The sequence below is a fragment of the Macaca nemestrina genome, chromosome 7 (assembly GCF_043159975.1).
Source record: "Macaca nemestrina isolate mMacNem1 chromosome 7, mMacNem.hap1, whole genome shotgun sequence".
NCBI classification, from domain to species: Eukaryota; Metazoa; Chordata; class Mammalia; order Primates; family Cercopithecidae; genus Macaca; species Macaca nemestrina.
The window spans coordinates 72,522,966-72,544,816 of NC_092131.1; the positions used below are offsets into that span (position 1 = coordinate 72,522,966).

The 21,851-nt window shown below is 36.2% G+C and overlaps 1 protein-coding gene across 8 annotated transcripts in view; it reads left to right on the plus strand.

The window, feature by feature from the left end:
* LOC105477982 (Ral GTPase activating protein catalytic subunit alpha 1) overlaps positions 1–21,851 on the plus strand; it is a 275,561-nt gene that overhangs the window by 172,158 nt on the left and 81,552 nt on the right. For all 8 annotated transcript variants that reach the window (XM_011734912.3, XM_011734908.3, XM_024791574.2 and 5 more), the window contains 2 exons: positions 8,600–9,461; positions 11,131–11,202. In XM_011734912.3, coding sequence (XP_011733214.1) covers positions 8,600–9,461; positions 11,131–11,202 — 934 coding nt within the window. The remainder of the gene's footprint in view (positions 1–8,599; positions 9,462–11,130; positions 11,203–21,851) is intronic.

Sequence of the window (21,851 nt, forward strand, 5' to 3'; positions counted from 1 at the left end):
TTGATATTTTGTATATAATGGAATTTATATAGAATAAAAAATTTAGCTTTGGAGTCTGACCTGAATTTTGACTCTCAATTGCTGAGTATCTGTTTTCTTATTTGTAAATGCAGATAACACTAGTTTCCTCTAAGGTATTTTTTAAGTACTAAGTAAGATAATATATGTAAAGCCCTTTGCACAATCCTTACTTAGTACATAGTTAACTCAGTAACATTTTTAAGCCACGTTGTTTCTACATTTAGAGCATTCTCTCTCTGATAGAAGAGAAAGATATAATAGAAGCAAATAACATTATAATATGAGTATAACAATAGAAGTATATATAAGATACAGAGGTAAACTAGAGGAACCCAGCAATTGCTGAAGGTTTTAAGAAGGGGAGATACATGATATAATTTATATTAAGAGCACTTTTGATCATAGTATTTTATAGGAGTTGGTAAATTATGGCCCAGGCCTACCGCCTGTTTTTATCGTTTTATTGTTATACATCCATATTGTCATTATGGCTACTTTTGTATAACAACAGCAGTATTGAGTAACAGAGATTGTGTGGCTCACAAAACCAAAAATATTTATTATCTGGCCCTTTATAGAAAAAGTTTACTGACTCCTAGTATATTAGATTGATTTGGCCAGTTAACTCAGAAGCAGAGAGACCAATTCTGAGGCTGTTGCAATAGGTTAAGCAACAGTTGCTGAAGGCTTAAACTAAATTTTTTGTTGAGTTACTGAAGAATGATAGTAGGAATGGAAGGACAAGGTGAACTTGAGACGTATGTAGGACGTAAAGTCAGAAGGCTTTTGTAAAGAGAAGAGGAATCTAAAATAGGTTTCTGACTTGGAGATTGGTTAGATTTTCCCCAAACTAGAATAATCTTACTAGAGTAAGAATATTAGAGAAAGTACAGATTTGGGAGGGAAAATTAGTAGGGCAGTTGGAAATGGTTTAGTGTGGGGGACCTACTAGATATTCATGTGAAAACATCTAATGGACAGTTAGTTGTATATACAAATCTAGATCTTAGAGAGATCTTTGTTAGGAATATATATTTACATGTGTGGGTTCTGAGAAGAAAACATTGGAAAGGAAGGAAAATCAGGAGAGAGTAATTTCTCAGAAACCAAGAGAAGTTTTTTTGTTTGTTTGTGTTTTGTTTTGTTTTGTTTTGTTTTTGAGATGGAATCTCACTCTGTCACCCAGGCTGGAATGCAGTGGCGCCATCTCATCTCCCTGCAACTTCCACTTCCTGAGTTCAAGTGATTCTCCTGCCTCAGCCTCCCGAGTAGCTGGGACTACAGGCATGCGCCCCTGCGCCCAACTAATTTTTTTTTATTTTTAATAGAGACCAGGTTTCACCATATTGGCCAGGCTGGTCTCGAACTCCTGACCTCGTGATTCGCCTGCCTCAGCCTCCCAAAATGTTGGGATTACAGGCGTTAGCCACCACGTCCGGCCGACAAAGCTTTTAAAAGGTTAGCCAACAGTGTTAAATGATAGACCAAGTACAAAGGTAATGACAAATGTATCAGCTTTAGTTCACCAGAGAAGTAGGCAGAGTCAGATGGCTGTGGTTTGAGGAGCAAGCAGGAAATAAGACAGTGGAGTTGGCTGGCTGCAGTGGCTCACGCCTGTAATCCCAGCACTTTGGGAGGCTGAGGCAGGTGAATCACCCGAGTTCGGGAGTTCCAGACCAACCTGACCAGCATGGTGAAACCCCATCTCTACTAAAAACACAAAATTAGCAGGTCGTGGTGGCGCATGCCTGTAATCCCAGCTACTCAGGAGGCTGAGGCGGGAGAATCACTTGAACTGGGAGGCGGAGGTTGCCGTGAGCCGAGGTCGCACCATTGCACTCCAGCCTGGGCAACAAGAGTGAAACTCCGGCTTTAAAAATAAATAAATAAATAAAGACAGTGGAGTCATCCATGGAAAGTATTCTTTAAAGAAGCTTGACTTTAAAAATAAGTAAATAAAGGAAACAAAAATGCAATAAAACGGTTGGTAAGCTAAAGGATGATTTAGGGTTAAAAGTTTTAGGGATGAAGAGAGTTGAACTTATTTATAAGCTGAGAAGAAAGTAAGTGGGAAGGGTATCATTAATAGAGTGAAGTCCGTGAGGGGATGAGCTAGAAAGTATAGGTGCTAGGATTAGCCCTTCTTCCCAGACCAGAAAGAAGATTTAAGTAATTAAGATAATTGACAGAAGTTACTGAGGGCCTAAGAGAAAACAAAACTCACAAAGTTTTGGTTGCGCCTATCAACAATTAGTAAGATGGGTGTGGCAGAGAAATACAGAGGAGCTGTGGATTTGAGAATATTGGTATACAGCTTAGCCATGGAACCTAGGCTTGATAAGGATCAAACTGCTGCCAGGAAGTGGTTAGCTTTAAGTTGGGAGAAAATAGAGTGGTCTAGAGAGTCATAAAGTAGATATGATTGGTAATAAGAAGTTAGAGCAGTGGTTGTCAGCCTTGGCTGCATATTAGAATACTGATGTCCAGTCCCATCCATAGAGATTTTTATATATTAATCTGGGATTTGCTGAGATTGTTTAAAGCTCTGCATGTGACTAATATGCAGCCACAGTTGAGAACCACTGAGAGCATCATTGGTATATTAGGACAGTTATTTTTAAAACTTTTTTTAGGTAGCAGAACCTCTTCAAATAAATTTTATAAGGAAGCTCAGTTTGGAAAACTTTAAAAAATAGAACCGCAGCAGAGTGGAGGCGTGGGGTACTACCAGTTTCTTTCCTGTCCATCTCTAAGGGCCTTCCCCAAGAACTTTACAAAACACAATTGGGAAGTCACTACACTAGGAGGTTGTGGTCAAAGAGTGGGCTAGTAAGGAAAAGTTTGATTTTTAAAGGTACAATAGATACAAATGAATAAAACATCTAAGATGTATCCATGATAATGGATTGATGGCATACAATGAAAGTGAAAGTATGAACTTAGAGGCCAAGGAAGTTGAGCTAGGGTTTTGGTTTGACCATAAGGTACAGATAGTTTGTCTGGAACATAAATACCCTATGAAATAGGAATTTTAAGATTTAAATTGTTTCTCAAATATAAAAGAGGTATAACAAGCAGTATAAAGCAAAAAAAAAAAAAAATAAAGTTTATATAAGCAATTTAAAATTATATTTTTAGATTTAACATAATAAGATACCATGTTTATTTTACTTAAAAATATGGTTATGTGAAAATACTAGTTGACCTCTGCACATTTAAGGTATAAAATGGCAGTTTTTATTCAAGACAGCAGAGTATGTTTCTTGAACAAAGCAATAGAGTTTGCTTAGTTCAAAGGAAGTTTTAATTTTAGATTTTGTACAAAACTTACCGTACCAATATCAAACAGTCACTGTAAAAGAAACAAAGGAAAATATGTGAATAGATTAGCTTAATGTTGATATCAAATACTCTGTGCAGTGCCCTTCTCTAAATGTATCAAGTTGTTCCCTTTGGACTTCCTCAAAGGTTTTACGTACCAGATAAGTGCAGAACCTTTTAGGAACAACTGTGAGCTAACAGCACATAATTCTCTGGTCTGTAGTGACTACATGCTCTGGGTGTTTTTTAATGTGGCAAAAATGAGTGATCATTGTGCCCTTGTCTAAGGCATGTTTCATCATCTTCAAGTACTTTTTTGGCCAAAGAATTCTAAACATTGAGTGTCGCTAATAAGCTCAGTATTGGATTGAATAAGTCTGATTTGAGAACTATTGGCAGGAGTATCTGTAATTATTAAATTTACTAAAGAATAAAGCAAGGTAGTGAAGTTGGCTTTTTGTCAAATGGCAGTAGTCTTATTAGCAAAAAGTCATCATTTGCCGGGTCAGAGTGAAAGGAGGCTCCAAAGGATTCATTCTGTCCTAATTATAGTTTCACCTATACTTATTATGCAAAGCTAATATTTAAAGCATTTGCCAAAATTAACTTCCTCTGCGTGTTCTATTACAGTGCAGTGAATTGCAGCAGCTTTTTATGTCTTGCTGCTTTTGTATGCCATAATAACCTGTAATTATGGGTTTGCTGCAAATGCTGTAGGGTTTGTTTAATCTGACAATCTGAAAAGACAACCCTGAATAGACTTACACAAAGCCTTAGAAGCATCGATATCTCCATTTTACATTTTCTCACAAGACTGGTTATTTTAGAATTTTATTTTAAATATCTAAACTAGATAAATTCATGTCTTCTTTATATCTTAGTAGATAAGTAGAAAAGAGATATGTATGTTGTATAGTTTATAGCTCAAAAATAAGTATAAATAAATTTAGTGCCCAGTTAACAATTTGAGAGTTTTTTATACCTTTATATATAGACATATATCCTGAATTTAGAGAAGCAACTTAGGGCAGAAAATGCTTTACCTATATCTGAGATTTAAATTTATTCTTTTCATGTTTTCAATGTGGGTAATTATGACAGACTTGTGAAAAAGCTCATTTAAACTGCATACTCACTGTCTCTACCTTTGGGAAGAAGATATATGGGATGGACTGGTACTTGGGCTTGGAGGTTTATGTTTTAGGGAAAGACCTGGCTCATTCTTGGAGTTTATTTATAAGTAGGTTTGAAAAAGAAACTCATAAGACCTATGTTACTTATAATGCTCTTTAAATTGAATGATTTTTTATTGTTTCTGTTATTTCCAGTTTTGTATGTAAGAGTTTTTAACTCATCTTTACAAATAAGTATGCAATTCTTACAGAAAAATGGAGTTTAAGAAATCTTATGTATTTGTGATCATGAATCACAGAGCAAGCCAAAGCCAGGGATTCTTCTCTTTTCTATGGTTGTTTCTTTTAAATTATATTCTTTCCCTTCTTCAGAATGTAAACTTCTATGTTATGCAAAGAGGATTTAATGCTTAAAATGAGTCATCTATTTAAGTATATCACTCAGAAGGGAGAGTGAAGAATAGAAAAATCTTTTTCTATATTAAAAATTTAAAAATGACTAGTTTTAATTTTTGTTACCATTTAAAATTCAATTTAGTCTTGATTTTTTTCCATTGCTCTTTGCTTTTTATTTAGTAATTTATGCTAAGTAATACTTTTTTGAAGTTCTTATACACAGAGAAAAATAAATTTTGAATTCATTGTTTCCATATCTCACAAAGAAAAAGACAGTTTAACAAAAGAGCAAAAAGTATGGAAATTAGACCTGTGGTAAAGAGGGAAATAACACTGAGCTGGGAAGCAAAAGACATCTCCTATGGTAGGCAAATCACTTAACTTTGCAAACTCATTTGTCCTCATGTGCAAAATGAGGACTACCAGCTAAATTATCCCCTTATAGTGTGAACTTTTTTTATATTCTAGGTTACAATTAGGGAAGGGAAAGCAAACACTAGATTCAAGCTGTTTCTTGTCATATAGCTCAAAATACTTTTTACTTTGCTTACATTCTTAAAAACAAAGGATTGAATTAGTGTTAATCATTTAGTGTTATTAATCTAGTGTTGAATGGCTGGTTATTAGTAACAATCATAAAAATAATTTTTAAAAATTTCAATATAATTGGAACTTTTATTTATTTTATTTTTTAGTTTTTTAAGACAGAGCCTCACTCTTATTACCCAGGCTGGAGTGCAATGGCGTGATCTCAGTTCACTGCAACCTCCGCCGGCCAGGTTCAAGTGATTCTCCTCCCTCAGCCTCCTGAGTAGCGGGGACTACAGGTGGGCACCACCACACCCAGCTAATTTTTGTATTTTTTGGTAGAGACACGGTATCACCATGTTGGCCAGGCTGGTCTCAAAACTACTGACCTCAGGTGATTGGCCCGCCTCGGCCTCCCAAAGTGCTAGGATTACAGGTGTGAGCCGACATACCCAGCCATTAATTGGAACTTTTAAACTAAGAAATGTTTGGCCGGGTGCGTCGCTCACATCTGTAATCCCAGCACTTTGGGAGGCCCTGGCTAGTGGATCACTTGGGGTCAAGAGTTCAAGACCAGCCTGGCCAACATGGTGAAGCCTCTTCTCTAATACAAAAATTATCCAGGCGTGGTGGCACATGCTTGTAATACCAGCTATTTGGGAAGCTGAGGCACGAGAATTGCTTGAACTCAGGAGGCAGAGGCTGCAGTGAACCAAGATCGTGCCACTGCACTCCAGCCTGGGTGACACAGCAAGACTCTGTCTCAAACAAAAACCAATAAATAAACTAAGAAATGTTTATATTTACATGTATGTAGATATAACTTGGTTGATAATGGGAAATTAAAATTTTGATACTCTGACATTTTAAAAGCAACCAAAGCCCAAAGGAAACTATTCTTTTTTGGAATTGGAGAAGATGGTATTAACATTAATGGCATAGGAGCTGGTTGGTTGGTTTGCCTATACCCAGTGGTATTGGTTCTGAATCTTGATGGCTAAAGCCTTGAAAATGTAAGACTATTCTTTTCTCTTGCCTCTTTTAAAGTGATTATACCATCAATGCACAAACTGGTCTCCCTTTTTTTTTTTTGAGTTAGGTTTATTGAGGTATACTTTACATAAAATAAAATATTCTTTTTTGATGAGGGAATTTTTTTCTTTATTGAGGTATAGTTTACATAAAATAAAAATCCTTTTTTGGTGAGGGAATTTTTCATATTGATTATGTTGGTGGTAACACAATTATATACAATTACCAAAAGTCATCAAACTAAACACATAAAATTGGGCATGTATGTAAATCAGAACATTCTTAAATCTGTATCTGGCCCGGCTCGGTGGCTCACACCTGTAATCCCAGCATTTTGGGATGCCGAGGTGAGGGATCACGAGGTCAAGAGTTCAAGACCAGGCTGGCCAATATGGTGAAACCCTGCCTCTACTAAAAATACAAAAATTAGCTGGGTGTGGCAGCGTGCGCCTGTAGTCCCAGGCTGCTCGGCAGGCTGAGCAGGAGAATCACTTGAACCCGGGAGGCGGAGATTGTAGTGAGCCAAGATCCCGCCACTGCACTCCAGCCTGGGAGGCAGAGTGAGATTCCATCTGAAAAATAAAAAAATAAAAAATTTTAAAAATCTGTGTTTATTGTGACAAATCCTTATTTGTTCTGACAGGCCCTAGTGTTCCCAACTGATTAACTGTCAGAGAATATAGATACTCAGACAAGATCACTCTGTTACTGTGGTAGAATAATACAGAAACACAATCACTCTGTAATTACGTCTAAAATTAAGTAGAGACAAGAATGTTGTAAACACACACACACACACACACACACACGCACGCACACCCCTACCTAAACATCCTAACATGAATGACTAATGCTTCTTTACCAAAGACAACTCTCCTCCTACCTGTTAGATGAAACGCATTAAGGCAACAGTCAACTAGTTGTCCCCACTTCCTGACACCACTCAATCCCAAACTGGCTTACACATCAACACCCCTCAGAATCACAGTCTTTTAGCCCTCCTTAGATTGGCAGTCTTTAACTAGTTGGCTTTGACAAATTATTGTCTATCTCCTTTCTCCTTTCCCCCATTACTCTCTCTGTGTTCCCTGTCCTCCTTCTCCCCCTTCCCTCCCTTTTCCTCCTTCTTCAGATTCTGACATTGGGCATCTTGCCTTTCCAAGCCTCTTAAACTACTAATATTCTTTGAGTTTTCTCTTTTGACTGTTTCCTATGATTTTTTAGTTATTTGTATGAATATGCTTCTTACCTGTTTTCCTCCCTATTGTACTTGAGGAAAAAAAATATTTCTTGCATATAACTGACTGCTAGACTGTACCACATTGACCCTGAAGAATACCCTAGAAAAATATAAGTAGGTCCAGCAAATATTTTTGTTTTTAAAATAAAATCTCTTGTGCATACAGGTACTGGCTATACTGACTTGCTGTTTAAATTTATTCTGATTCCCAGAGTTTACTTGGAATGTCACCTTTTCTGAAACATTTTTACATTATCTGTGAAAGTCAGATTTAAATGACATTTAAGGCATCTACAAACTGTCTCTGAATCTGGAATCTATTAATGGAGATAAGAAACTTATCAGTTGAACAGATTTCATTGTGTTTTTGTTTTTGTTTTTGTTTTGTTTTGTTGTTGTTGGAGACATGGTCTTGCTTTGACACCTGGGCTGGAGTGCAGCGGCCACCACGCTGGGCTAATTTTAGTATTACTATTATTATTTTTATTTATAGAGACATAGTCTCCCTATGTTGCCCAGGCTGGTCTCAAGCTCCTAGGCTCAAGCAATCCTCCCACCTCAGCCTCCCAAAGTGCTGAGATTACAGACATGTGTTACAGCGCCTGGCCGTCTTTGGCTTTTTAACGTGCATTAGGGATTTCATGATTGGTTTATAATACTTCTGATTCTTCAAAAGTGATCCATATATAAGGGCCTTGGTTTAAATTATGGACCCATTAGCAAAAATTTCAGAAAGGGCTTCCTTATAAACAAAACTTCATCAAAGAATGGTTTTCCTCCTTTTTTTGCCATCATTACTGTGATACGGAATCTAAATTGGAGATATTAACAATGTGATAAAATTCCTGTTTGTTGTCTAATGTTTCATTGTCATATGATTCCCTAGGAAGCAGCAATATTCCCATTCATTTATATTTTTTATTTCCAGTGAAAACTCAAATGCAGCATGGATTAATCTCTATAGCAGCCCGCACTGTTATTACACATCTGGTAAATCACCTGGGCCATTATCCAATGAGTGGTGGTCCTGCTATGCTAACAAGTCAGGTGTGTGAAAATCACGACAACCATTACAGTGAAAGTACTGAACTTTCTCCTGAACTCTTTGAGAGTCCAAATATCCAGTTCTTTGTGTTAAATAATACAACCTTAGTGTCCTGTATCCAGATCAGATCAGAAGAGAATATGCCTGGAGGAGGTTTATCTGCTGGCCTTGCATCAGCCAATTCAAATGTCAGAATCATAGTACGTGATCTCTCTGGAAAATATTCATGGGATTCTGCTATACTGTATGGCCCACCTCCTGTAAGTGGCTTGTCAGAACCTACATCTTTGATGCTTTCGTTGTCTCACCAAGAGAATCCAGAAGAGCCTCCAACATCTAATGAATGCTTAGAAGATATAACAGTAAAAGATGGACTTTCTCTCCAGTTTAAAAGATTTAGAGAAACTGTACCAACTTGGGATACAATAAGAGATGAAGAAGATGTTCTTGATGAGCTCTTGCAGTATTTGGGTGTTACTAGTCCTGAATGCTTACAGAGAACTGGAATCTCACTTAATATTCCTGCTCCACAACCTGTGTGCATTTCTGAAAAACAAGAAAATGATGTTATTAATGCTATCCTTAAGCAACATACAGAAGAAAAAGAATTTGTTGAGAAGCACTTTAATGACTTAAACATGAAAGCTGTGGAACAAGATGAACCAATACCTCAGAAACCTCAGTCAGCATTTTATTATTGCAGATTGCTTCTTAGTATATTGGGAATGAATTCCTGGGACAAACGGTAAGCATAAGGGAGAAATGTTTTCTTTTTTTTTTTTTTTTTTTCGGTCTTATTCATCTTCTGATGAAGCATTTTATTTTCTGTTCTTTTCCTCACTAAATTGTATCTACCAATTAGTTCTCTGACTCATTTTTTTTTGCAGTTTTGTTTTTTGTTTTTTTTTTTTTTTTGAGGCCACTGAGTTATATTGGGATTCAGAGGAATAAAATAATCCAGCAAATTATCAATATTTTCAAAATGACTACTAGAACTATTTGACTTAGAAATTATGGCTCATTTTTCAACCTTCCTGTAAGGCTAATAATTTTTTTTTAGAAACCGCAGTATGATTATTTCCACTTTGAATCAGGGAAATTAACTCAAGATTCAAGATCAAATCAAAAAAAGAATCTGAAGTTAAAAAAAAATTTTTTTTCTGCTGCATGTTACAAAACCTTATTAAAAACTTACAATAAACTCATGAGGTATTCAAGTAAGTTAGGTAGGAGCTAAATGAAAAGAACAATAGGCTTTAATCAGAAGACCTAGCTTAAAGTTACTTAACTTTTGAGCCTCAGGCTGCAGTCTACAAATTGAGAGTAGTTCCCACCTCACATACTGGGAATAATTAAATTAGATAACGTACATAAAACACTGGCATTGTACACTAATGTAGAGCATTATTAACGTACATTTAGATTTTAATTCCTGTGTCACACAACCCTGTAGGTAGTGGAAGGAGTGGTAATGTATTGTCTCTGTCAATTTATGGTAGGAGGGGAAGCTCAGATATCAATGAACGAATAAATCTTAAAGTAATTCAAATGCATATCAAGCATTGAAATAGAGTTCTGCTTGTTTACTTAGTATTTATACTCTTACTTGATTTAAACTCTTCCACTTATTAGAAGGGAATATCCTCTGCCTTATAGGAAAGCCTCTTCTTAGAAGGGAGTAAGGAATATAGGGAAGCCATTTATTAGAAGAGAAGAATATCCTCTGCCTTATGGCAAACGTTATATCTCAGGAACAGTTTGCCATATGGTATGACCAAATATAGGTAATTGCCACTCAGTTATCATATAAATGCATTCTACTCTGTTTTGCTGTAGAATGGTCCATATGTTGTCCCTTGGGAAAAATTAAAGATGAGAAGCTGTATTTTACTTCAGCAAGCATTGATTTTATGAAAATAATTTGTACATATTTAGCACCCCGGAAGGGATTTGGTAAAATTATTCACTGCTTTGTAGTCTAAAAATTATAAAACAAGGAAGAAAGAAAATTCCATCTGGATTACACTTGCTTACTTGGTAATGATTTAGATTCTGTGAATATTTTATTTCTCATGAGGTACAACTTTCTCACATTTTTATGAGACTCTTGAAAAGAACCTATAAAGTACTTTTATCCATTTTCCTAGATATGAGTTTAGGAGGCTCACAGCATCTGCAAGGAAAGACTGAAGTGGCCAATTGATATGATCCACTAGCAGAAATGTATGAAGGCCTGGTGGAAATAATGACATATATTCTTTACGTTTTTTTTAGGGTCTGTTCTCCTTTGTGTTAGAAGTATGAAAAGGCAAGAAAAGTATAAAAGTTGCATGAGTAGAGTGGAAAGTATTTCCGGGACTGTCATGTCATTCACTGCAAAGGTGATGAAAATGTTTATAAATCTCTCTATTTAGGAGGAGCTTTCATCTCCTGAAGAAAAATGAAAAGCTACTTAGAGAACTTAGGAACTTGGATTCAAGGCAGTGGTAAGTTGTTGGAAAATCTTCACATAACTAGCAACTCTCAGGTATTTCTCTGTTTAGAATAATACTGTGAATAATACTTTAAATAATGTATAATACTATGTTATTGATTTATAACTTTCTGAGCAATAATTTTTTAAGAAAAATTTAGGACTGCATAGAATGTTAGGTATCTTTGAATTGTTTATGCCTCTTTTTTTTTTTTTTTTTTTTTGAGACAGTCTCGCACTGCCGCCCAGGCCAGAGTGCAGTGGCGCGATCTCAGCTCAGCCTCCGGAGTAGCTGGGACTACAGGCACCCGCTACCGTGTCTGGCTAATTTTTTTTTTTTTTGTATTTTTTAGTGGAGACGGGGTTTCACCATGTTAGCTAGAATGGTCTCGATCTCCTGACCTCGTGATCTGCCCGCCTCAGCCTCCCAAAGTGCTGGGATTACAGGCTTGAGCCTTCGCGCCCGGCTTGTTTATGCCTTTTTTATGCATTTCAGAATCATCTTTTGAATCACAGAAAACTAATTGGACCTGTAAAATGTCCTTTGGTTTTTCCCATATTTAGACAAACCTTAGTCACATCTCTCATTAATTAAATCCAGTGATTCTGACAGATTGGGAAGCAGGTTTGAAAAAAGCTACCCATAGGAATGCATAGTGAATAAGATGATTCAGACCATTCCCACATCAAACAATTCTTTATCTTCCTCCTCTCTTCTTTAAAATTTCTGTATTAAGCCATCTTTTCTTGCTCACCTTCAGTTTGAGAAAAGCCTTTTTTTAAATCTATTTGTATTTCTGCTTTCTGCCATCTCTGCCTGCTTTAGGATCGTCTTCAAAAAGTTATCTCCTCTTTATGTTATATTTCTTCTTGTTCCTCTTAATAAACATGTTTGTTATCTGCCTTTAAACAAAACAAAGCATAAAACAAAACTTTCCTCAGTTACTCTACTTTCCAGCTATAGTCCTATCCAGATCTCTCATTCCTTTTACTGCCAAATGTATAGAGAAATATAATCTTTACTCACTTCCTGTAATTTCTAACTGGTTTTGGTTGTTGTTTTTAGCTTTTCTCAAAATGATCTTAGAATAATTATTTGGTTATTACGGAAAATATAAAACAAAAATATAATCTATATAACACTGTACTACTTTTTTTTTTTTACAGAACTGGAATCATAGGGATATTACCAAGTTTTTTGTTTGTTTGTTTGTTTGTGTTGTATTATATTGTGAACATTTCCTCAGTCATTTAGATATTCTTCAAAAATAATCTTTTTTTTTTTTTTTTTTTTTTTTTGAGACAGAGTCTTGCTCTGTCGCTCAGGCTGGAGTGCAGTGAAGCGATCTCGGCTCTCTGCAACCTCCGCCTCCCAGGTTCACACCAGTCTCCCGTCTCAGCCTCCTGAGTAGCTGGGACTATAGGCGCACGCCTACCACCACGCCCAGCTAATTTTGTTTTTGTATTTTTAGTAGAAATGGGGTTTCACCATGTTAGCCAGGATGGTCTTGATTGCCTGACCTCGTGATCCACCCGCCTTGGCCTCCCAAAGTGCTGGGATTACAGGTGTGAGCCACTGCGCCCGGCCTAAAAATAATCTTTTATGATGCCAAGTTTTATGATTGTTGGACATTTAAGTTGTTTTTAATTTCTTGCCACATGATAGAGTCCTAGCAATAGAATTATTGAGGTCAATCGTATCAGGATAGTTCATGCCATGTTTATTGTGAAATTGCTTCTATTAAGTAATAATTTGTAATTTCACCAACATTTTATAACAGCACCTGTATAACTTCAACCTGGCCAGCACTGGATACTAATCACCCTTTTTTAACCTTTATAGCTTGAGAAGCAGATCATGGTAACGCTTTAATTTTTTTTTCTTTTTTGCTAGTGATGTTAATATTTTCCATATATTTGTATGAAATTTTCATCTGTTTTCAAATTATCTGTTGGTGTTCTTTTTCTAGTTTTCAATTTAAGAATTTTTCTTAATTGTAAGAACTCTCCGTGTGTGTGTGTGTGTGTGTGTGTGTGTGTGTGTGTGAGAGAGAGAGAGAGAGAGAGAGATTAACTTTTGTGCTATTTGTGGGAGCTTTCCTGGTTAGTTGTTTAGTTTTCAGTTTTCAACTTCAGATCATTTAACACACATATTTTTTCATTTTATGTATCATTTCTCTCAATTTCTTTCTTTGGATTTCTTGAATTATTTGTTGTGCTTAAACGTTTTATCTTGAAATCAGTTAAATATTCTAGTACATTTCCTTATTTCTTTCTAGTTGTTTTTGTTTGTTTGTTTGTTTTGTTTTGTTTTGTTTTGTTTTGTTTTGTTTGAGATGGGGTCTTCTGTTGCCTAGGTGGGAGTGCAATGGCACAACCTCAGCTGACTGCAGTCTCCACCTCCCAGGTTCAAGTGATTCATGTGCCTCAGCCTTCTGACCACACATCACACCTGGCTAATTTTGTACTTTTAGTGTAAGAGACAGCGTTTTGCCATGTTGGCTAGGTTAGTCTTGTACTCCTAGCCTCAGGTGATTTGCCTGCCTCAGCCTCCCAAAGTGCTGGGATTACAGGCATGCGCCATCGCACCCAGCCTTTCCTTCTAGATCTTTATTTGATTGAGGTGGTAATTATTTTACATTTAATTCTGTATTCATTTTGAAATATATTCTGATTTGTGGAATGATAACTGGAACTAGTTTGGATGTTGAAAAACAGTCTATTTTAATATTTGTTGAATAAACTATACCTTGGCCATTGATTTGATGCTTCCTTTATTAAATATTAAGCTCTCTGCTTCACAGCTGTTTATTTGTGTTGCTTTGTCTATCATTTTTATTTTATTTTTTATTTTTGTGGGCACATTGTAGGTGTATATATTTATTTATTTAATTTTTTTTTTGTATTATACTTTAAAGTTCTAGGGTACAGGTGCACAACGTGCAGGTTTGATACGTATGTATACATGTGCCATGTTGGTTTGCTGCACCCATTAACTCATCATTTACATTAGGTATTTCTCGTAGTGCTATCCCTACCCCAGCCCCCAAACCCCCAACAGGCCCCATTGTGTGATGTTTCCCACTCTGTGTCCAACTGATCTCATTGTTCAGTTCCCACCTGTGGGTGAGAACATGCGGTGTTTGGTTTTCTATACTTGTGATAGTTTGCTGAGAGTGATGGTTTCCAGCTTTGTCCATGTCCCTACAAAGGACATTAACTCATCCTTTTTTATGGCTGCATAGTATTCCATGGTGTATATGTGTCACAGTTTCTTAATCCAGTCTATCATTGATGGACATTTGAGTTGGTTCCAAGTCTTTGCTATTGTGAATAGTGTCTCAGTGAACATAGGTGTGCATGTGTCTTTATAGTAGCATGATTTATAATCCTTTGGGTATATCCCCAGTAATGGTATTGCTGGGTCAAATGGTAATTCTAGTTCTAGGTCCTTGAGGAATCGCCACACTGTCTTCCACAATGGTTGAATTAATTTACAGTCCCACCAACAGTGTAAAAGTGTTCCTATTTCTCCACATCCTCTCCAGCATCTGTTGTTTACTGACTCTTTAATGATTGCCATTCTAACTGGCGTGAGATAGTATCTCATTGTGGTTTTGATTTGCATTTCTCTGATGACCAGTGATGATGAGCATTTTTTCATGTGTCTGTTGACTGCATAGATGTCTTCTTTTGAGAAGTGTCTGTTCAAATCCTTTGCCCACTTTTTGATGGGGTTGTTTGTTTTTTTTCTTATAAATTTGTTTGAGTTCTTTGTAGATTCTGGATATCAGCCCTTTGTCAGAGGGTAGGTTGTAAAAATTTTCTTCCATTCTGTAGGTTGCCTTTTAACTCTGATGATAGTTTCTTTTGCTGTGCAGGAGCTCTTTAGTTTAATTAGATCCCATTTGTCTATTTTGGCTTTTGTTGCCATGGCTTTTGGTATTTTAGTCATGAAGTCCTTGCCCATGCCTGTATCCTGAATGGTATTTCCTAGGTTTTCTTCTAGGGCTTTTATGGTATTAGGTCTAACATTTAAGTCTTTAATCCATCTTGAATTAATTTTTGTATAAGGTGTAAGGAAGAGATCCAGTTTCAGCTTTCTACATATGGCTAGCCAGTTTTCCCAGCACCATTTATTAAATAGGGAATCCTTTCTCCATTTCTTGTTTCTGTCAGGTTTGTCAAAGATTAGATGGTTGTAGATGTGTGGTATTATTTCTGAGGCCTCTGTTCTGTTCTATTGGTCTATATATCTGTTTTGGTACCAGTACCATGCTGTTTGGGTTACTGTAGCCTTGTAGTATAGTTTGAAGTCAGGTAGCATGATGCCTCCAGCTTTGTTCTTTTTGCTAAGGATTGTCTTGGCAATGCAGGCTCTTTTTTGGTTCCATATGAACTTTAAAGTAGTTTTTTCCAATTCTCTGAAGAAAGTCATTAGTAGCTTGATGGGGATGGCATTGAATCTATAAATTACTCTGGGCAGTATGGCCATTTTCATGGTAGTGATTCTTCCTATCCATGAGCATGGAATATTCTTCCATTTGTTTGTGTCCTCTTTTATTTCATCGAGCAGTAGTTTGTAGTTCTCCTTGAAGAGGTCCTTCACATCCATTGTAAGTTGAATTCCTAGGTATTGTATTCTCTTTGTAGCAATTGTGAATGGGAGTTCACTCATGATTTAACTATCTTGTTTGTCTGTTAATGATGTATAGGAATGCTCATGATTTTTGCACATTGATGTTGTATCCTGAGACTTTGCTGGAGTTGCTTGTCAGCTTAAGGAGATTTTAGGCTGAGACGATGGGGTTTTCTGAATATACAATCATGTCATTTGCAAACAGGAACAATATGACTTCCTCTTTTCCTAATTGAATACCTTTTATTTCTTTCTCTTGCCTGACTGCCCTGGCCAGAACTTCCAACACTATGTTGAATAGGAGTGGTGAGAGAGGGCATCCCTGTCTTGTACCAGTTTTCAATGGAAATGCTTCCAGTTTTTGCCCATTCAGTATGGTATTGGCTGTGGGTTTGTCATAAATAGCTCTTGTTATTTTGAGATACGTTCCATCAGTACCTAGTTGACTGAGAGTTTTTAGCATGAAGGGCTATTGAATTTTGTCGAAGGCCTTTTCTGCATCTATTGAGATAGTCAGGTGGTTTTTGTCATTGGTTCTGTTTATATGCTGGATTACGTTTATTGTTTTGCGTATATTGAACCAGCCTTGCATCCCAGAGATGAAGCCGTCTTGATCGTGGTGGATAAGTTTTTTGATTTGCTGCTGGATTCGGTTTGCTAGTATTTTATTGAGGATTTTCGCATTGATGTTCATCAGGACTATTGGTCTAAAATTTTTTTTTTTGTTGTGTCTCTGCCAGGCTTTGGTATCAGGATGATGCTGGCCTCATAAAATGAGTTACGGAGGATTCCCTCTTTTTCTGTTGATTGGAATAGTTTCAGAAGGAATGGTACCAGCTCCTCTTTGTACCTCTGGTAGAATTTGGCTGTGAATCCATCTGGTCCTGGACTTTTTTTGCTTGGTAGGCTATTAATTATTGCCTCAATTTCAGAGCCTGTACTTGGTCTATTCAGAGATTCAGCTTCTTCTTGGCTTAGTCCTGGGAGGGTGTATGTATCCAGGGATTTACCATTTCTTGTAGATTTTCTAGTTTATTTGCATAGAGGTGTTTATAGTATTCTCTGATGGTAGTTTGTACTTCTGTGGGATTGGTGGTGATATCCGCTTTATCATTTTTTATTGTGTCTATTGATTCTTATCTCTTTTCTTCTTTATTAGTTTTGTTAGCAGTTTATCAATTTTGTTGATCTTTTCAAAAAACCAGCTCCTGGATTCATTGATTGTTTTGAAGGATTTTTTCTGTCTCTATCTCTTTAAGTTCTGCTCTGATCTTAGTTATTTCTTGCCTTCTGCTTGCTTTTGAATTTGTTTGCTCTTGCTTCTCTAGTTTTTTAATTGTGATGTTAGGGTATCAATTTTAGATCTTTCCTGCTTTCTCTTGTGGGCACTTATTGCTATAAATTTCCCTGTAGGTGTATATATTTAATGGAGTACATAAGATGTTTTCATACAGACATGCAATGTCTAATAATCACATCATGGAAAATGGGGTATTCATTCTTTTTGTTACGTTCTAGTTGTACTCTTTTATTTATTTATCTTTTTTTCATGTAATCTTGCTCCTTCTAACACTTAGTCTTCTGGTTAGATTTGTCTATCATTTTTGTGTAACTATTACACTGTTTAATATAGCTTTATAATATATTTTAATATCTGATAGACCAAGTCTTCTTCTTCACCCCATCACACACATTATTCCTCTTTTCTTTGATATTCTCACCTACTTATACTTCCAGATACATTTAAAATTATGCTGCTGTTTTTCAGGAAAAAAAATCCCATTGGTATTTTATTGGATTTACAATTAAACTCTCATGTAGAAAAAGCAGAGCACCATTATAATCATCAGTCTTCCCATTCATAATTATAGTATATTTTCATTTATTCTGAGACCCAGACATTGCTTGTTTGTATATTTCTAGGTGTTTTATTGTTTTGTTGATATTCTGAATAGGATTTTTCCCCCATTACATTTTCTAGGTTTTTCTGTTTTTAATATTTAGTTTACAAACACTGAAGTGAATTCTCTTATTGATTTTAAACATTCTATTGTCTGTCTCAGGATTTGTCTAAATATGTAATCATTATCTACAGATAATATCTTTTCTAGTAGTTATGCTTGTTTTTGCTTATATCATGTCTTATTGCACTGACCAGAACTTGCAGGATAGTGTTTAATAGTATAGTAACAGTGGACATCCTTGTCTTTGCTGATTTTAATGAAAACAACTCTTCTATTTCATCCTTAAGGAAGATACTAGTTATTAGTTTTAAAAAGATAATTTTTATTATGCTGAGAAAGTACCCTGTTTTCTAGGAGTTCTTATATGGAAACGATGTTAAATTATATCAAAATTATTTTCAGCATCTATTCAAATTTTCATATAGTTTTGGTTTTTTAACTAATTGGTGTATATTGCATTTTAATATCACTAGACTGCTAATATCAAATGATATTTGCATTTTTGAGGTAAACCCTGCCTGATCTTTTGGCTTCCCATTGTGGTAGATTTGCCAGAATTTCATTTTGAGTTCAGGTATAGTCTACTATTAGCAGATTATGTAGTTATTTTTTGTCCTATTCCTGTTATGGTTTTAGAATTGAGGTTATACCCAGCTTCATAACATGAATATTACCTGTTGCTTAAAATTTTGGAAGAAATCATAAAATTTCTAATTTTTCTTTCAGTTTGTTTCATCTTATTACTCTTCTCAGGTTTTCTTTTAGTTCTTGGGGAAATTTTACTTTTTTTGTTTGTTTTCTATTTTCTAAAAATCCATTTCATTGAGACTTCTAAATAGATACTAGTAGAGATTCATACATGGTGTTATAATTTTTATTAGATTTCCTTTTTCATTTTTGTTTTTTGTGTTTTTTTAAAATTTTGTTGATGCAGACAATCTGCTTAGTCTTTTCAAAGAAACAGATCCTAATTTGTTACATTCTGTTATGTTCTGTTTCTAACTCATTATTTTCTGTTTTGTTTTTTTCTTTTTTATAAAGTTTATTTCCTTTTCTTATATCTGGAATTGACTTCTATGTATCTTTGTTTTATTCTTTAACAATGAAATAATCTTAGGCTGTAAATTCCACACCCCTCTCCGCCCCCCGCCCCACAGGACAGAGTTTTGCTATTGTCACTGAGGCTGGAGCGCAATGACATATCAGGTCACTGCAGCCTCTGCCTTCAGGGTTCAGGTAATTCTCTTGCCTCAGCCTCCCGAGTAGCTGGGATTACAGGCATGCGCCGCCATGCCTGGCTAATTTTTGTATTTTTAGTAGAGATGGGGTTTCACCATATTGGCCAGGCTGGTCTCGAACTCCTGACCTCAAGTGATCTGTCTGCCTTGGCCTCCCAAAGTGCTGGGATTACAGGCATGAGCCACTGTGCCCGACCTAAGTTTTGTATTTTTAGTAGAGACGGGGTTTCACCATGTTGGCCAGACTGGTCTGTAACTCCTGGCCTTAGGTGATCCGCCCACCTCAGCCTCCCAAAGTGCTGGGATTATAGGTGTGAGCCACCACTCCCAGTCCCCCTCTTGTCCATTCTTGAAGTCTCAGCTTAAACATCACTTTACATGGAAAGCTTTACATTAATCTACTCCTATGCTTCACCTTCCTTCCCAGACTATGTTTGAATCTCCTTCCATATGCTTTCACAGAACCCTGCAACATGTCCCTGTCATAGCATTTATCATATTGCATAGTTATTATTATCATTATTGTTTAGCTATTCTTATTCTTTCCAAGACGATTATAAGAACTCTCTAAGTAGTCTGTGGGTTCTCAATTCTGATTGTTCTCCATAACAGTTTATCTTGGTACTAGATGGTCAAGTCCTTGGGAACAGGAATCATATCGCTTTTTCTGTCTTGCTTACCTCAGAACAATATAGCTCCTACCTCTACTGCTATATTGAAACTGTCTTTCTGAAGGTTAGTATCCTGACCATCAAGTCTAAAGTTCTTTTAGTCCTCACCAGCCTCATTCATTTACCTAATTAAACTTAAATTTAACTTCATAGGTGTGTGTGGTGTTTAGATTTACAAAAGAACTGATAGGAAAGTACAGAGTTTTCATATATTCTCCATTCCCCCTGTACAGTTTCCCCTATTATTTACATCTTACATTAGCATCTGAAGTCCAAAGTTTACATTAGGGTTCATTCTTTGTATTGGTTTTGATAAATGTGTACTGACATGTATCTACCATTAGAGTATCACACAGGATAGTTTCACTGCTCTGAAAATCTATTGTATATTAAATCCCCTAAATATCTAATACTGTTATCTATTCTGTCTTTAAAATTCTCTCGATCATTTTAAAGTCCTCTCCCCCAACTTCTATGACACTAAAATTACTCAGTTCAACTCCTAATTCTCTGATTATTTCAGGTCTTCACTGGTTCATTTTCTGTTTCTTACCTTCAAAACATAGGTATCTCCTTCATTTTTCTTTTACCTGCCTCTCTACTATCATTCTAGGTCACATTTCTTTTCAAAATGAGATCTTCCTCCTGATTGTCATATTTATGTTTAGAAGTACCCTTTGAGAGTTACCCAAATTTGACCATTTCCTTTCCCTTGCCTTTAGGTTTTCATAATCATGATGTCCATTCTTCTTCTTATCTCTCAATTATGTCTCTTCTTACCTTTACGGCTCCCAACTCATTGATTCATGTCCTTATCCCTTCTTTCCAAAACAGTTTTAACAACTGTCTAAGTACTCTGTGGGATCTCATCTCCTGACTCTTCCCCATCTAGACAATCTGGACCACTGACATAATCTTTCTAACATAAAAATTTGATGTTCATAAGAACACTCTTTTTTTTTTTTTTTTTTTTTTTTTTGAGACACAGTCTCGCTCTGTCGCCCAAGCTGGAGTGCAGTGGCGCTATCCTGGCTCACTGCAAGCTCCGCCTCCCGGGTTCACGCCATTCTCCTGCCTCAGCCTCCCGAGTAGCTGGAACTACAGGCGCCCGCCACCGCGCCCGGCTCATTTTTTGTATTTTTAGTAGAGACGGGGTTTCACCATGGTCTCGATCTCCTGACCTTGTGATCCGCCCGCCTCGGCCTCCAAAAGTGCTGGGATTACAGGCGTGAGCCACCGCGCCCGGCCAAGAACACTCTTTAGTGACTCCCTAATAATGCCTGACCAGACCCTTCAGTCTAGAGCTCAATCCATACCAGCCATCTTGGCTATTCAGTTTCTTTAAATTACCTTTTTTATTTCTTGGCTCCTGCTAAACTGCCTCCGTTCTCATACATACCTTGGATGAATTGTGGTATGAATACATACCTCAATTCTTATACAAACCTCCATTCTCATACATACCTTGAAGGGGAGACATTGCCTTGAGGCAGCATGAATTTTTTTATACACTAAATTAAATGAATGCGTGGCATTTATTTGTTTGCTTTTTAAAAATAATTTTAAAGAAAACTACATATTTTTTAATACAATGAGCTCAAGTAAAAATTCATTCTAATTATATGACAGTAAGATAGCTTTTGAGCTTTCTTAAACCAGGAAACCCGCAAACAAACCTGATTACTTGTCTAGGGAGGACTAGGGAGGAAGAAAATGAAAGATTACTTTGTTAGCAGACTTACCTCACTAAACCATTTATAGATTATTTTCTTTGCCTAGACTAATTGTTTCCTATTCCTTGTGGTTGAACCACCAGAGTTTTAAATTTCAAATCACAAAATGATACGTATTATTATTTTATTGCAAAGTATATACAGGGATTTAGAAATGCTTAAAACTTGACAGATGTCACTTTGAGTTTCCAGTAGTGAGCTAATAATATTTTGCCAGTACTATACATATTCTTATAGAACATTTGTAGTTGCAAGTTCACTAATTTTAATTATTTTTTCTAATACATTTGCCTCATTATTCACTATTGTGGCGCATATTAATCTAATGACAATACAACAAACATTTTAGCAGCCATAGTTAATAAGTAGAAAAATAAGAAGGAATAGTGAAAGATTAATTGACATAAAGGGCAGCTG